This window comes from Podarcis cretensis (genome assembly GCF_951804945.1).
Source record: "Podarcis cretensis genome assembly, chromosome: 5".
In the NCBI taxonomy this organism is placed as follows: Eukaryota; Metazoa; Chordata; class Lepidosauria; order Squamata; family Lacertidae; genus Podarcis; species Podarcis cretensis.
The window spans coordinates 78,032,951-78,050,389 of NC_137174.1; the positions used below are offsets into that span (position 1 = coordinate 78,032,951).

A 17,439-nucleotide genomic window follows, 5' to 3' on the forward strand; every position below is an offset into this window, starting at 1 on the left:
TGTGATTTGCAGGCTGTCTTGGTGTTTCCCTTAAGGAATTAACCCCTGTCCAAGTGCAAATTGCCTGCTTAACGTGAACACCCCAGAAATCCAAACCAACTGGCCTCTTCCAGTTTTTCTTAAGTGCCAAGAACCCAACTGCACTAGTTGTGGGCAACCTGTTTATTAAGCATTCATCCTTATTGGTTTACAGCAAAGGTTTTAAACATTTTGGGGTTCCTGGGTCCCTTAACCCAGCTACATTATTTCTGCAGCACCCCTATGGGGCTCAGGAGCCCAGTTATGTCACCCCTTGCCTGCAGAGCCGGCAGCCCCTCACCCCTTTTCGAACACCCTCCCTTGTGGCGTGTTCCCTTAGCCTCTGCTCTTCTCCCCTATCCTTGGGAGTCCTCTGGCAGCTGCAGCTGCCGCCCTTGTCTCTGAGCTGCCCGACCCCCCGGCCCAAAGAGAGATACCTCCACACACTGCCCCACAGGGGCCTGGGAAGCACCCCCTGGCCAGCCCCCAGACACACCATTCTCCTGGGGAGCTTGTAGCCAAGGCTGCTGCAACAAACAGCTGTGCAAGCCTTTGGAAGGCAGAGATGAGAGGGTATTACAGGAGGGAGGTAAGGAAAGAGAGACAGAGGCCAGTGTTACACCCCTGACCAACATTCAAGGCACCCCAGGGTGCCACGGCACACTAGTTGAAAGGGGAGATTAGATGGTGCTGGCTATTTAATGAGGATTTATTCTGATTTGATGAGGTTAGATGAAGTATCAAAGCAGGTTTTATCCCACACTCAACCGTGCAATTTTCCTTTCCTTATCACTGTAAAGGTAAAGGGACCCCTCACCATTAGGTCCAGTCGTGGCCGACTCTGGGGTTGCGGCGCTCATCTCACTTTATTGGCTGAGGGAGCTGGCGTACAGCTTCTGGGTCATGTGGCCAGCATAACTAAGCCGCTTCTGGTGAACCAGAGCAGTGCACAGAAACGCCGTTTACCTTCCTGCCAGAGCAGTACCTATTTTCTACTTGCACTTTGACATGCTTTCGAACTGCTAGGTTGGCAGGAGCAGGGACCAAGCAATCCCCATTGCGGGGATTCGAACCGCTGACCTTCTGATCGGCAAGTCCTAGGCTCTGTGGTTTAACCCACAGCGCAACCCGTGTCCCTCCTTATCACTGTAGCTTACCTCTGTTCCAAACTCAGTTCCAGAGAGGGGCTATTGCCAGTGGAACCAGACCCAGCCTGTCAGAGGGAAGGCAAGCTTTAAAACACTGGTTGTTGATTTTTTGGCCACTGTGACTTTCACTGGGTTACTAGGTCACAATACTGAGCTAGATCAAATTTGGAATAGGGGTAGGTTCCCCCCCCCCCTGCTCCATCCCACACTCACCATGCCCTATTGCATGACCGAACACTTGTCTGTTGATCGTTATTGTGTAAACTGAAGTAGATGGTAATATTTGCTTCCTAATGAAAGTAACTGTGAAGGAGATCAGCCGGGCAAGGGGCTCAGCCAATTTAGGAAATGGTTTTTTTTTAAATAGTTGCCCCAATTAAACAGCTGCTCTGACCTTTAAAGGTCTTGCACTTTTCTCAACACGTAAAATCACACCTCAAACAGACTAGTAAGGCTGCAGTTCTAACCCTGCTTTGCTTAGAAGTAAGCCCTACTGAATTCAAGAGGACATGCCGGGTAGCCATGGTTAGAATTCAACCATTAGTGATAAATCCCAAATGTTTGTTATGCCTTCTGTTTTATTTCTCAGCCCAGAGGGTGTTCTTCACCTTTCCAGGTCCATTATTTTTTGTATTTATAATTCAGATTGAGAAACAGTTCTTCATGTAATGTGCAGAATGGCATGGTAATCAGTCTTGCCCAAACTTCCCATTTATGGAGACTAACAAGCAGATTTCTAAAAGTACAAAACATTGCCAGGGCTTTTCAGTCTTGTACATATACATATTTTCCCCTTCTAGAAGTAAAAATAGTTTGATTGTGATTGTTTGCTTTACCTTTTTGAATAAACTGACTCTAAGGAAGGGCATTTGCTAGAATACCAAACAATGACACGGAGCTGAATTCATTTTGTTTAATCTCAACTTTTCTATGAATGTTTTTGCAGTTGGTTAGTTTGCTTGTTGCATTTATATGCCACCGTTTTCTCCAAGGAGCCCATGGCTCTCCCCTTCCTCATTTAATTCACACAACACTCCATGATGACTGGCCCAAGGTCACCCAGTGAGCTTTGTGGCCGAGTGCGAATTTGAACCCTGGTGAATTTAAACCCTGGTCACCCAGGTCCTAGTCAAACACACTGGCTCACATTCATTGTCAAAGACAAAATCCAGGTTCATGATGAATTTGGCATATTGGTTCACCGATTTGGTTGGCATTGAATGAACAGATGAATGGGAAAGCTCAGTTAACCTTTGATAAATATGTTTCTGAAAACTACCTTTTCCTAACTAGTTAAGGAACCTTCTAGTTAAGGTTCTTTAACCGCCCTGAGAACTCCTGGTATAGGGCAGTATATTATTATTAATAGTAATAATAATAATAATAATAATAATAATAATAATAATTTAATATGGATTTTCATAGAATTGTAGAGTTGCAAGGGACCCCAAGGGTCATCTAGTCCAACGCCCTACAACACAATTCTAATGTATGCAATTTCAATCTAAACATGAAAAAAATAAGTTAATATTTATAATGAGTAATAATTGTGGTAGTGGACAAACATAATACTTTTGAATCACATGCCAGCCAATGTTGTCCCCGACTGAGCCAAGTTACCAGTCTAGTATGAATCAGGCAAACCATTTCCTGTTGTCTACGGTACACAAAGGCACCTCAAAACTTCCTTTGACTTACCTTACTCACACCAAGGCTTGTTTACTCTGAAGTAAGTCGCACCAAGTCTGTGCACACTATACCTTTAAAGCACATTCAAAGCACATTTTCCTCCTCAAAGAATTCTGGGTACTGTAGTCTGTTAAGGGTTGCTGGGAATTTTAACTACATGAGGAGTAAACTGCAGTGCCCACAATTCTTTGAGGCGGGGAAATGTGCTTTAAAGGTATATTGCACCCTACTTTTCACCACATATAGGTCTCAAAGAGGCTTACAAAAAAGAGAAACAAAGGTAAATGAGGCTTACTCCCAAATGAGTGGGTACCCTTAATTAAAATTGGATGGGCTACTGGCAGCCATCCAATTAATGCATAGCCTTTACGATGAAACGTTATGCCATCATTCATTGTGACCACATATCTGGATTCATATGCTGAAAGTAATAATTATTTCACTAATAATAGTAAATAAAGATTAGCATAACAGAAGAACTGATTGACCCAAGAATAGGCTTGTTCCTACTTTTTGACAGGGCTATTGTACCTCTGACATTCGTGACAGAAGCAAATTAATTGCTAGCTTTTTCTTATATTGAGGTGTGGGGCTGCTTTGTAGCATTTATGCCCGTCACGCACTCTGCAGATTTGATACTGAGGCTATGTACACATTACAAACATGTACAAACAGCACGCAGACCTAGTGGTGGGAGGAAAAAATCCTTAAATAAAAGACACGGGGGAATGATTAATGGACTTCAATGTCTGTACACTAATGCGCAAAGCATGGGAAATAAACAAGATGAGCTTGAGTTCTTGGTACAGCAAACTAAATATGACATAATAGGCATCACTGAAACCTGGTGGGATAAGTCCCACGATTGGAATGTAATAATGGAGGGATACAATCTATTTCAGAGAAACAGACCAGACAAGAAAGGAGGAGGAGTGGCTTTATATGTCAAGGATGTGTATACCTGTGAAGAGATCCAAGACTTAGAACCTCAAAGCCAAAGTGAGAGCATTTGGGTCAAAATTAAGGGAGAGAAGAATAACAGTGACCTCATTGTGGGAGTTTACTATAGATCCCCAAGCCAAACGGAGGACATAGATGATGCCTTCCTGGAACAGATGGCCAAGCATGCAAAAGGAAGGGAGATAGTAGTAATGGGGGACTTCAATTACCCGGATATTTGCTGGATGTCAAACTCAGCCAAGAGCATAAGGTCAAACAGATTCCTCACTGGCCTTGCAGACAACTTCATTGTCCAGAAAGTGGGAGAAGCAACAAGAGGAACAGCCATTTTAGATCTGGTCCTAACCAATGTTGATGACCTGGTTAGTGGGGTAGAAGTGGAAGGATCATTAGGCGCGAGTGATCATGTTCTTCTGAAATTTACTATACAGCGGAAAGGAGCAGCCAAGCATACTAGGACTCAATTTCTTGACTTTAAGAAAGCCGACTACATAAAACTTAGGGAAGTGCTGGGTGAGATCCCATGGACAGTAATACTAAAAGGAAAGGGAGTTCATGATGGCTGGGAGTTTGTTAAGAGGGAGATAGTAAAAGCACAACTTCAGGCAATACCAATGAGACGGAAACATGGAAGGTGCCTAAAGAAGCCAGGGTGGCTATCCAAAGAACTTTTAACTGAGTTAAGATTAAAAAAGGATGTGTACAAAAAATGGAAAAGGGGGGAAACCACCAAAGAGGAATTCAAACAAATAGCCAGCACGTGTAGACACAAAGTCAGAAAAGCTAAAGCACAGAATGAACTCAGGCTTGCTAGAGAGGTTAAAAGCAACAAAAAAGGCTTTTATGGGTATGTTCGTAGCAAAAGGAAGAACAAAGAAACAGTGGGGTCACTCAGAAGAGAAGATGGTGAAATGCAAACAGGGGACATAGAAAGGGCTGAACTCCTCAATGCCTTCTTTGCCTCAGTCTTCTCCGATAAAGAAAACAATGCCCGACCTGAAGAATTTGGAGCAAATGATTCAGTAGAGGAAACACAGCCCAGAATAACTAAGCAGATAGTACAAGAATACTTGGCTAGTCTAGATGTATTCAAGTCTCCAGGGCCAGATGAACTGCATCCAAGAGCATTAAAAGAACTGGCAGATGTGATCTCAGAACCATTGGCAGTCATCTTTGAGAATTCCTAGAGAACAGGCGAAGTCCCGGCAGACTGGAGGAGGGCAAATGTTGTCCCTATTTTCAAAAAGGGGAAAAGAGAGGACCCAAATAATTACCGCCCAGTCAGTCTGACATCAATACCAGGGAAGATTCTGGAGCAGATCATTAAGCAAACAGTCTGTGAGCATCAGCATGGATTTCTGAAAAATAAGTCATGTCAGACTAACCTGATCTCATTTTTTGACAGAATTACAAGCCTGGTAGATGAAGGGGACGCAGTGGATGTAGCCTATCTTGATTTCAGCAAGGCATTTGACAAGGTGCCCCATGATATTCTTGTAAAGAAGCTGGTAAAATGCGGTCTTGACTATGCTACCACTCAGTGGATTTGTAATTGGCTGACTGACTGAACCCAAAGGGTGCTCATCAATGGTTCCTCTTCATCCTGGAGAAGAGTGACTAGTGGGGTGCCACAGGGTTCTGTCTTGGGCCCGGTCTTATTCAACATCTTTATCAACGTCTTGGATGATGGACTCAAGGGCATCCTGATCAAATTTGCAGATGACACCAAACTGGGAGGGGTGGCTAACACCCCAGAGGACAGGATCACACTTCAAAACGACCTTGACAGATTAGAGAACTGGACCAAAACAAACAAGATGAATTTTAACAGGGAGAAATGTAAAGTATTGCACTTGGGCAAGAAAAAATGAGAGGCACAAATACAAGATGGGTGACACCTGGCTTGAGAGCAGTACATGTGAAAAGGATCTAGGAGTCTTGGTTGACCACAAACTTGACATGAGCCAACAGTGTGACGCGGCAGCTAAAAAAGCCAATGCAATTCTGGGCTGCATCAATAGGAGTATTGCATCTAGATCAAGGGAAGTAATAGTGCCACTGTATTCTGCTCTGGTCAGACCTCACCTGGAGTACTGTGTCCAGTTCTGGGCACCACAGTTCAAGAAGGACACTGACAAACTGGAACGTGTCCAGAGGAGGGCAACCAAAATGGTCAAAGGCCTGGAAACGATGCCTTATGAGGAACAACTAGGGGAGCTGGGCATGTTTAGCCTGGAGAAGAGGAGGTTAAGGGGTGATATGATAGCCATGTTCAAATATATAAAAGGATGTCACATAGAGGAGGGAGAAAGATTGTTTTCTGCTGCTCCAGAGAAGCGGACACGGAGCAATGGATCCAAACTACAAGAAAGAAGATTCCACCTAAACATTAGGAAGAACCTCCTGACAGTAAGAGCTGTTCGACAGTGGAATTTGCTGCCAAGGAGTGTGGTGGAGTCTCCTTCTTTGGAGGTCTTTAAGCAGAGGCTTGACAACCATATGTTAGGAGTGCTCTGATGGTGTTTCCTGCTTGGCAGGGGGTTGGACTCGATGGCCCTTGTGGTCTCTTCCAACTCTATGATTCTATGATTCTATGATTCTATGATTCTATGATTCTATGATTCTACTCTAGCTCCAGTGTGCTCCCACGGCGGGTATTTGAAGCCAGGAACATGCGACACTACCCACAATCCAAATCTGTTCTATAGTTTCTTCAGAGAGATACTGCTGGTCTGATACATTTCTTCTCAAACCAGCTTCCACCCAATCGAAAACATAAACTGCAGTTAAGCTGAGGTGTGTCCATTTAGGAAAGCTGTTACACATGTGCAGATCACAGGGCATGTTCAGAAGATGGCTTCATTGGCATTTGGGAGGTGGTCACAGGCACAGGGAATAGTAGTAGTAGTAGTAATTAACAATAATAATTTTTATTTGTACCCCGCCCTCCCTGTCCAGAGTCGAGCTCAGAGCAGCTAACATCATATAAATAACACAGTATACATAAAAACAGGCATCAATTAATTAAAATACATCTTAAAATTAATTCAGACAAATTAAAATCACTGGTCATATAAGGACCTGTGAATAGGCTGAGAGGCCTCCTTCATGCTTGTTCCTTATACAAAGGAAAATAAGTTAGACTGCACCCTGGCCAAAGGCCAGGCGGAACAGCTCTGTCTTGCAGGCCCTGTGGAAAGATGTCAAATCCTGCAGGGCCCTAGTCTCTTGTGGGAGAGCGTTCCACCAGGGCGGGGCCACAGCTGAAAAGCCCCTGGCTCTGGTCGAGGCCAAGCAAGTAATGTACTTCTGGTAAACACATTCTCCCCCACTCTGGTGTGTACAGCAATATGCAAATGCTACGTGAAACACAGCGTGGAGGCGGGGGGGGGGACAACCTTGCTCAGGTTTTAAGTTGCTAATGTGATGTTGGGCTGCTTTGTAGCAAATCTGCTATATCAGAAACAATGTATTTTTAAAAAATTAATTAAAAGCTGTGCGCTCATAGATAAAGAAAAACCTGCATGCTTACCCACAACAAACTTCAGTTTCCTGGCTTGGAGTGAGACACGCATTTGTTAAAAATTCTTTTTTAATTGCCCTTATGTGCAAAACTTACTTTTTAAAAAATAAAAAAATTAAAGATGCATGCTCAGATAAACAAATACCCGTGCGCATGCTGACAACAAACCACAGGTTTCTGGAACTTATGGTGAACAGGGAAGTACTAATTGAGGAAAGGGAATAACACACAGTATTAGTACATCCCAGCAAGCACTGCCCACTATTGTGGATGGGATACATCGAGATGGATTACAGAGGTATAAAACTGAAAGTGTTCATGGGCATAGGTAACCACTTCAATAATTAGTTTTAGGAAAGAGGTGTTAAACGTTAAATCTTAATGGCTCAAAATATGAGGCAGCATTTGGAGTTTCGTCAAAAGACCCTACAATGAGTATACAAAGTTTGGCAAACTGGGACTGTGTTGAGGAATTCTTTAAAAAAGAGATAGGGAACTTGGGTCCTCCAGATGTTATCTGTGCTAGGTGGCCCAGGCAATGCTCAGGGATGCTGAGAGTTTGGGTTGCATCCAGTTAGGTTTTGCTCAGAATAAACCCACGAAAATTAATTAGCCTAAATTAGCCATAGCCATCAATTTCAGCGGGTCTGCTCAATCTAGTGTTGGATACAATCCTTGGAATCCAATAATGTCCTGAGAGACACCCCTGCTTTAAGATCACTGGTCCATCATAGTTAGCCCAATGTGAGTTGTCTTACCTGGGATTTTCTGCTCACTAAACAGCAGTAGTTGTCCATGCCAAGAACAAAAAGGAATACATGCATGCTTGACACTGAATAACAGTACCGGCAGGCTTGTTTCCAGCATACCAGAGCATAATTCAACAATAGCTGTCTAACTTTTCAAAAATATTATCCCTGTCATGCTGCCAAGGCCATTGTATGGGTTATTTGTGAACCTTTCAGCCAACTTACCCAGGGGCTGTAACTACATAGATATTTGACTTTTCATAAACCTTTCCGTTTTGCTAATGAATCAGTGTGTCTTGTTCATTCTGGTTCTTCGCCTTCCCTACCACTCTCTGCCCACCCCCTCCATTCTTCCATCTCTTGTCAAGTTCCATTCCCCCTTCCTTGGGTCACGCCAGATTTCAGCCAAATAATCCATGTTGATGAACACTCATTAACTATAGCCTGCTTGAAAAGGGCCTCATTACAGGGCTGTTTCAAGTTACACCAAAATCCTTGTGCAAACAATGCTCTTGAATGGAGCATTTAGTGATTAACTCTTTCACGCTAGGATTTGGAATGTCCTAATATTAAGTGTCAAATGACAATGCATTTTGCACAATGCCAATGTGGGGTGTTGGATGAGGATTTTTGCATTGTGGACCGATGAGTATAAAAGGATGATGGGAATACTTTAGGCAGGATTTTGTTTCACAACTATTGTCCCTCCAGAAGTGATTGGTTCAGTATATAATTCCTGGAGACTTAGTCCGAAATATTTATGAATGGTACAGGAGGAGATTGATTTCTTCCAGTCTAAACACACATACTGTATATTGGGATATGTGACTACTAACATGTTTGGTGTTGAGAAACAGCTTATAGGACCAAGGGAGGGCTTAACTGGGAATCAGGTCCCTGGTTCCAAAACAAAGAGACATACAATGGTTTGGCCCTGGATCAGTTTATTATCTGTACTCTGGACAAGACTAGTGTCCTGACCTCACCACAGAGTAGCAGAAATTTCCAGCCCAAGAAGTTTGGCTCCATTATAACCAGGAGCTAAGGTACAACTTTAATATTGCTAACTCACAACTCACAGCTTTAACTTGTGCACATCCAGTTTTACATGCTTGGCAATAAATAAATAAATAGGAAGCAGAAAGTGAACAAGTGTCGGGGGGGGGGAAGACTTTGGCGATCCCATCCACCACTGACCCCAATGTTCCAGTTACAGATAGGTAGCCATGTTGGTCTGCCATAGTCAAAACAAAATAAAAAAATTCCTTCCAGTAGCATCTTAAAGACCAACTAAGTTAGTTCTTGGTATGAGCTTTCGTGTGCACACGAAAGCTCATACCAAGAACTAACTTAGTTGGTCTTTAAGGTGCTACTGGAAGGAATTTTTTTATTTTGTTTTGACCCCAATGTGTTTGACTATGTACTGTATATGTGATTTTTTTTGCTTTATACACTAGCCCCAGAAAGTAACCCCAGCGTAAGTTGAGAGTCGCCTGTACAGTTTTGTTAGCACAAAGGAATCTTGATAATTACTTATACATGCACGCAAAGAACAAAACCTTGGCTGCAGTTACTTCCTGAATTATCATCCTGTGAGTTTGGGTGTTGTAGAGCAGTTTGTGCCATTGAGATTCCCAGAGGACCATGTTTAATGAAATGCTTACCTTGCTTGTTGAACTGAGAGCTTTCTTTGATGGTTTCTTCCTGGGAGGAAACATCCTTGGAGATCCTAGTGGCCATTAAGGCCAATTGAGGAAGGTGATTCATAGCAGCAGTCTTCAGGACGTACGGTAGCTGTTTATCCATTCTGAGGTGGACTATGAGGTTCAGGTAAGAGGCCTAGGCCAACATGTCGAAGACAAGTAAAACAGCAGGTCCATCTGTCCTGCCAACTTGCCATGTCTATGCCTGCCCTAGTTTTCCGATTCTTAGTGCCTTGAGATAAGCAATTTGGGATTTACTTACATTTTCTGAGCTACAACGCAAATACAATGTTACCTTTTATTTTCATGAGCACCATGGGTAGGCAAACTAAGGCCCAGGGGCCGCATCCGGCCGAATCGCCTTCTAAATCCGGCCTGCAGACAGTCCGGAAATCAGCTTGTTTTTACATGAGTAGAATGTGTCCTTTTATTTCAAATGCATCTCTGGGTTATTTGAGGGGCCTGCCTGGTGTTTCTACATGAGTAGAATGTGTGCTTTTATTTAAAATGCATCTCTGGGTTATTTGTGGGGCATTTGAATTCGTTCACCCCCCCTCCAAAAAAAATATAGTCTGGCCCCCCACAAGATCTGAGGGACAGTGGACTGGCCCCCTGCTGAAAAAGTTTGCTGACCCCTGAACATAGCTGTCAACTTTTCCCTTTTCTTGCGAGGAATCCTATTTGGAATAAGGGAATTTCCCTTAAAAAAAGGAAAACGTTGACAGCTATGCCCCTGAAGCACTTTAGTTAAATGTTGGTTTTCCTTTTCAATGTGGACAGTGGGAAGATTGAAATACTTAAAACCATGCAAACTATTCAAACCGAATATAAACAGAATGCACTTTGTTGATGCAAATATTGCTTGTGGATGCAAATATATATTTTTTCATTTAATGAGGGATGTATACAGCATGTAACATTTTCTCTTGCAATGTGTTTTCTCCATGGGTCCCTGATATATGAATTTCTATTACTGCCTAATAACCTCCAGTGACTATAAGACTTGTTCACACTTCCACTTGTTCCATGCTTAGAAAACATGGGTCCAAGGGGCTTTCCAACTGTGCTTTCTAGACACAGTTTCTAGCACTTTCCCCCTTGCCCTGCTCCTTTCCCAAGGAAACCTCCCTCTTTTAAGTGCTAAATCGGAGCAAACGTCAATCCAGAGAAAAGCAAATTGTTGTTTCTGCTAATTGAAATCAATAGAATTAAATATATGGATGACCAGCCTTAGATATTACCCATGTTCCAGTGGTGGGCTAATATAAACCTGTTGACATTTCCCCTTGTAAACGTAAGTCATGTCTTGTATTAGACTTTGCAATCTTAATGTGCATTCTCATGAAACTCAAGAGACATAGAGGTTTGTATTCCTAACTCAGTCTGCAAGCTTTGTGAGCTACACAAAATAGTTGAGACTTACTTAGCTTGTTGGCTATAACACAGTCAACTGGGATTTGCCATACCCACTTGTTTTATGGACAAAAATGCAATTGTGCCGATTCATTAGAGGGGGAAACTCAGAAGCCACAAAAGAGTAATATAATTTATTGCAGGGCTGGAAGAACCAGTTGTTGTCCAGATGTTTCTGCCAACAACTCCCATCATCCCTAACAATGGACCAATTCTGCTGGGGCTGCTGCTATCAGTTTGAATCAAAAAAACATCTGAAGGGTTGAGGTTCCACACCTTGTGTTTATTAGGACCAACTGTAAAACCACAAAGTAGTGAGGAAGCTTTTGAATTCATGGCTTTTATCTTTTCAAAGGACGAGTGGTCATTCCTTCTCTGTCCCAGTAGGCTGGCCAAAAAAAGAAAAGAATCTGCTTTGCATCTAAAGTGGTTTAACAGAATGTGCAGGACCAATCTTCCACATGTCCGTGCAGGAGTATTTGTGTCCAGTGGGAGGCCTTACTCACTTAGGTGTGTTTAGGATTGCAGCTTTACCTGCCTAACTCTTCCCACATTCCAGCTTGTTGCCAACTTCAAAGGTTTCACTTTGCCATCATGCCTTGAAGCCTCTTTTGCTTTCCATCTACCTTTGCTGTTTTCACTGAGCGTTGTAGTACAAAGCATTACAGGAGCTGAAAAGCTTGCTGCTTACTCTTGTCATGTTTTAGTTGGTCCTATAACTTTGACTGGTGCTGTTCATATACAAAATTAGTAAAAGTAGTGCAACGCTTTTTAGAATTTTCTTGCACGTGTGAGCAAAGGCCGTTACCTTTGGGCAATTTTTTTTTTTTTTTTTAGTGGCGCGAGGGTCCTGTGATGCTGAGGTGTTTCTCTCCCTGGGCTCCCCAGGAGGCGGGTCCTTGTGCAGAGGAATTACCCTGACAACACTTTTAATTGCTCTTTTGTGCTCACAGGCAGCATGGTTGAAGTGTTGTAAAAGACACACCCACACTCTCCATGCCTGTTTATGGGCAAGTGCCATTTAAAACCAGTTTCGTTAGACGGGCCTCAACCAGCTGGACCTTGTACAGCTTCAGCTAACCCAGTGTTATTAAAAAGTTGAATAAATTAAGGGCCACTCTGAGGGTGCTAGAACCTAGGTGTAAAAACAGCATCAAGCTCTTTCGGTAGGGGCATGCCATACTTTCAAGCAAAAACGCACAAGAGGATGTGGGATGCAAGTTGTTCATTTGGCCATCAAATCGGCTTTATTTTATGCGTGGCCAGCGCCAGTCCACGGGACTACTCACTTCCGAGGCGTGTTTTAGTGCACCGCTTTAACACTGTCGACAAGTTTTGTAGGAAACGAAGCGACCTTAATCCGAATCTTGTGGCGACCGTGTGCAAGATGAACTGGTCGTGAATTCGGATTAAAGGCGGCGAAACGCAACGGCGTGGCCTTTCTGTAGGGGCGGGGCAAAGGGAGGAGGGGCGAAGCCCTTCAGAAAACCCTTCAGGGAGCAAAAGGTTTGTAGTAATAGGGCGCGTCGTGCATCTCAGCGTAAAATATATAAATATATAAAAATAATCCTGTTCCTGTCATTGCCACATTGACGTTCTCGTAATGCGAAAGCTACGGCAGCCGCCGTTGAGCCTCCCTTTCTCGGCCTCGCACGGAGAAAGACTGAGCAAAGTACCACCTCAGCCTCCTCGCCAAAATGGAGCGAGCGGAGGCGGGGGGAGGATGTCACGCCGCCATTCCCTCCCCCACCCTCTCCTTCGACGGAAGGTACCAAGCCCGCAGTGAAGAAAGAAGAGGAGGGGGGCTGCTACGGGGCGAGTGGAACATTCCAAACGGTTGAAATGACGATCTCAGGGGGGAGGGGTTTTTTTCCCCTCGGCGGTGACCCCGCCCCTTTCCTCTCCTCGGCCGCCTCGTCTCCTCCGCCCGCCCCCTTTCCGTGGCCAGGACAGAACCTCTTCATCCTGGGGGAGGGCGGGGGGAAGGATGGGAGGCGCGCCCGGGCGGCGGTGACGTCAGCGCGCCTGTGCGTAAGAGGCGGTCCCCCCGTGTCGGCTGCCGCAGTAGCAGCGGCTTAAGCTCCAGTTCCCAGGTTGCCTCGCGGCTCCATTTGAGCCCCATCTTGAGCGAGGGGAGTGAGCAGTTTGAATTTCAGCTCCTTCGGCACAGCGCTGGAGAGCGCAGCGCGCACGGACTTTAAAGAAGGAGGAGGGGGGGAGAGAAAGAAGAGAGTGTGAGGCGGAGGGAAAAGGGCCCGGCCGGCTCCTCCGTCGTCGGCGCAGAGAGAGCCGCGTCTAGGAGGCCCGCCCGCCTGAGGGGGCCGCTGTGAGCCGGGCTGGTTCCTCCCCCCTTTTCCTTCCCTCCTCCCGAGAAGATGCGTCTGGTGCTGATCTCCAGGTAGACAGCGGAGGCAGGGCGGCCTGCGCCTCACTTGCCGGCTGCCGCCGCCGCCGCCGCCCCTCTTCGCCCGAGACCCGACGGACGGACAGCGGACAGACTAGCGGCCTTGGGCCCGCCTCGGGGACCGCGGGTCTCGCCGGAAACCCCCGCGGAGAGCGCCACCCCGGCCCTGAGAGCCCACAGCCGGCTGTGTGAAGAGAGCCGCGGCTGCGAAAGGGGGACGGCGGGGCGCTGCTGAGGGAAGAAGGAGAAGAAGAGGAGGAGGAGGAGGAGGTGGTGGCGCCGCCCGCCGAGGGGCCCGCAGCCTTACTCGGGGGGAGGAAGAGGAGGAGCTCGGCCGCCGCCCCCCTTCCATTCTCCTCTGCCTCGCTCTCCCTTTCCCCCCATCGCCAACCCCAGGCCTGGTGGTGGCCGCCTGCTGAGCCGGGGCTGCGTCGCCAGGGCCGGAGGAATGTGCGATCCCGCCGGCGACTGCGCTGTAGACAGAACGTGATCCTCCCCTCCGCTGCGCCAGGGCCGGCTCGGACTTCTGCCTTCTCCACCGAGCCTTTTCATTTTGGGGCTCTTTGCTTTTCCCTTCTCCTCCGGCGAGGGCAGGTGGGCGGAACCCCCCATCCTCATTCTCTCTCCCCCGACGACGACGACGACTTCTCCTCTTTTATTCTCCCGGGGGAAGCACCATGTCCAAGATGCCGGCCAAGAAGAAGAGCTGCTTCCAGATCACCAGCGTGACGACGGCCCAGGTGGCCAGCAGCATCACCGAGGACACCGAGAGCCTGGACGACCCGGATGAATCCCGCACCGAGGACGTTTCCTCCGAGATCTTCGACGTGTCCCGCGCCACCGACTACGGACCCGAAGATGTCTGCGAGCGCAGCTCCTCCGAGGAGACCCTCAACAACGTGGGCGACGCGGAGACCCCGGGGACAGTCTCTCCCAACCTGCTCTTGGATGGGCAAGTGGCTGCTGCCGCCGTCGCCGCCGCGGCCTCCGGAGGGATCCAGCCGCCGCCGCCGCCGCCTTCCCCTGCTGTGCCGACCGCCAACGGAGGAGCTGTTCCCAGGAGCTCCGCGGTGCTCCCAGCGGCTGCCGCCCCGGCCTCTTCAGCGGCAGCAGGAGGCAGCACTGCGCAGGCAGCTGCTGGCTCTGGAGCCATGCCTTTAACGGCTGCCGCCGCATGCAGTTCCCGCTTCAGGGTGATTAAGCTGGACCACGGTACAGGAGAGCCCTATAGACGGGGGCGATGGACGTGTATGGAATACTATGACCGGGACTCCGAGGGCGGGGCCGTTTTAGCCAGGACTGGGGATTGCATTAGACACAACAGTACTTTTGAACAAGCTGTTCAAGATAGGGATAGTGGCCTAGGTGCTACTGGTGGCTCTTTGATAGTTTCGGGGGTTGCAACTTCGGCACATGGCCCCGACTCCCTGGCTGACAGCTCTCTTGCTGCTGTGTCACAGCTACTCCAGCCAGAGAAAATAAACCAACCCTCTCCACAGCAACCCAATTTTGTCATTGGGCAGCAGCCCATAGGCGGGGCTGTGCCTCACAGTAATGCTCAGCCAATCTATTCAGGGGCTACAGCAGCGAGCCAGCAAATGATGGGGCCTCCGCTGCAGACCCAGGCACAGGTAAATGCACAGAACATGGGACAGGCTGGACCTAATGGGAAAGGCATGCCACCTTCGAATGTAGCGATAGCCCAGACAGGTTTGCCTATGCCACAACAGCAGGTACAGCAAGCTAATGTACCTGTGGCTCAGACTCAGCAATTTGCTTATTCTCAGTCGCAGATTCCACCAGTGCATCTGGTGCCAGCCCAAACTCCTGCCCAGCCGGAATACATTCAACATATGACAGTCATGCAGTCTCAAGGAGCTACTCAACAGGCCATCTCAGGTTCTGTCCCGAGCACTGGAGCGTCCAGTCTTCCAGCAGCACAAATAGCTGGTCCAAATCCCTCACCCATAGCACCAGTGATGGGAGTTTCTTCGCAAACTGGTGAAACTGTAGGACAGGTATCTGGGCTATTGCAGGGTGGCCTGACAACTCCAATTCAGACTGTCATTCCTCAGCCAGGAGGTGTGGTGCAGCAAGGCATTGGCCATGCGGGGGTTGTGCAACAGAAATCTATGACTCAGCAGCAAATGGGTGGAAGCAGTCAAGTGGCTGGTGCTCCTCACAGTATAGTTTCTGGAGTTCAGAATGTGCCTGCAGCTGTACCGGGTACTAGTGTGCCCAGTGTGTCTACAACTTCTGTTACTATGCCAAATGCCCCTGTTACTTTAGTCCAGTCCCAGCTGACCAGCCATACATCTGTCAGTAGGAGCTCCAGTGTTGTCCAGCAACATGTTGGCCTTCCACTAATGCAAGGCACAACCAATGTACCTGCAAATCTGCCACAATCTAACATTGGACAATTTCCAAATCAACCTTTAGGCCAGATTGATGATACTAGAAGAAAATCTGAACCCCTACCTCAACCACCACTTTCTCTTGCTGAAAATAAACTTCTTGTGAAGCCACCTATTCCGGACACTTTAGCAAACCCTCTTAATTTACCTGCAACTACTCCTATGAACAGTCTTGCCAGCTCTGTCTTTGGCATATCTATTCCTGTTGATGGTGATGAAGACAGGTATTTATCTTCTATCTTTTTTTTATGCAGGTGTCTAGTTGCAGACACTCTTACAGCATTTATTTATCAAGTTTAAGTGTCTTAATCTCTTCCAAAGATGTGACATACGATGTGACAAAGGGGATTCACTACTAAACTACTTGTGTAGCAAAAATGTGTAAACCACCGTAAGGAAGAACTTAAGGAAATGAGACTATGAATATTAAGCTGAATACAAAAAGCAAATCACTGTTTCCGTAGTCTTGAAAAAACAGTTACAAGGACTTTCAAGCCCATCACAATTGATAACTTGAAGTAAGGTTACTCTCTTCCATTGTTTAAAGCACAAGTTGGATATATAGTTAGTCTTTATGCTATACACTTGTTTAACTTGAGCTATGTTAGCTGAATAAATCCAGACCTATTCTCTGTTAATGTTGAATACATATACATGGCAGCAATGGAAACATAGTTATCAATGGGTGTGTGTAATTCAGTGGGCAGATTTGTAACATGTTTTCTTCAGCAGTTTCAGTGTAATGGCTGCAAAAGCTTACTAACAAAATGTGCTTCATAGGAAAAAGTAAGCAAGTTAGCCATGGCATCACATTACTTGTTTTTAAATAGAACCCTTGCTTTATCATTGTTAGGTGTGCGGTTATTATAAAGGGAACAAGCTTTGAGAGATTGTTGAATAACAGTATAAACTTGGGATATTTATTCAGAGACAAGTCCCATAAAATCAGTGAGACTTGTTTCATGATGTGAATTTAGGATTGTAGCTTTAGCATGCTTAAACGGAAAAGAAGCGAGTTATAAAGCAACTTGTTTGGGTGTAAGTTGCAGGTTTGCATGTATAGAATTGCATCGTAAAGGGCTTCAGGATTTTCAAGGAAAGTTGTGCTGTTCCACAATTCTTGTTAACAACTGCTGCTGTGGACAGAACGAAAGACAGGGCTTTCCCTCTCTTTAGGGAAAGCTGTGTGGGTAACACACTTCATATGGGCTCTGTTTCTTTGGGTAAAGAACCAAATTTGGAAATGTAGCCCTTAAACATTCTATAAATAATTGATAACTTTAAAAAAAACAACCACCACTTCATTAAGAGTCTTACTGTACATGAAAATGTTTATTCGTACAAGCACAGTAGAAGGAAATAAGCAGAACAGTACTGTAGCACAATGAGAGGGGCAGAAGATGCAAACACTTTCCTTG

The 17,439-nt window shown here is 46.1% G+C and overlaps 1 protein-coding gene across 2 annotated transcripts in view; it reads left to right on the top strand.

Annotated features, from left to right (window-relative positions):
* The first annotated feature begins 13,236 nt into the window (after positions 1–13,236).
* The window catches only part of TSC22D2 (TSC22 domain family member 2), a 37,288-nt gene continuing 33,085 nt past the window's right edge, over positions 13,237–17,439 (top strand). The window contains exon 1 of one of the 2 annotated variants that reach the window (XM_079977832.1): positions 13,237–16,245. In XM_079977832.1, coding sequence (XP_079833958.1) covers positions 14,285–16,245 — 1,961 coding nt within the window. In that variant the 5' untranslated portion in view covers positions 13,237–14,284. The remainder of the gene's footprint in view (positions 16,246–17,439) is intronic. The other variant, XM_079977833.1, reaches the window with a different exon arrangement.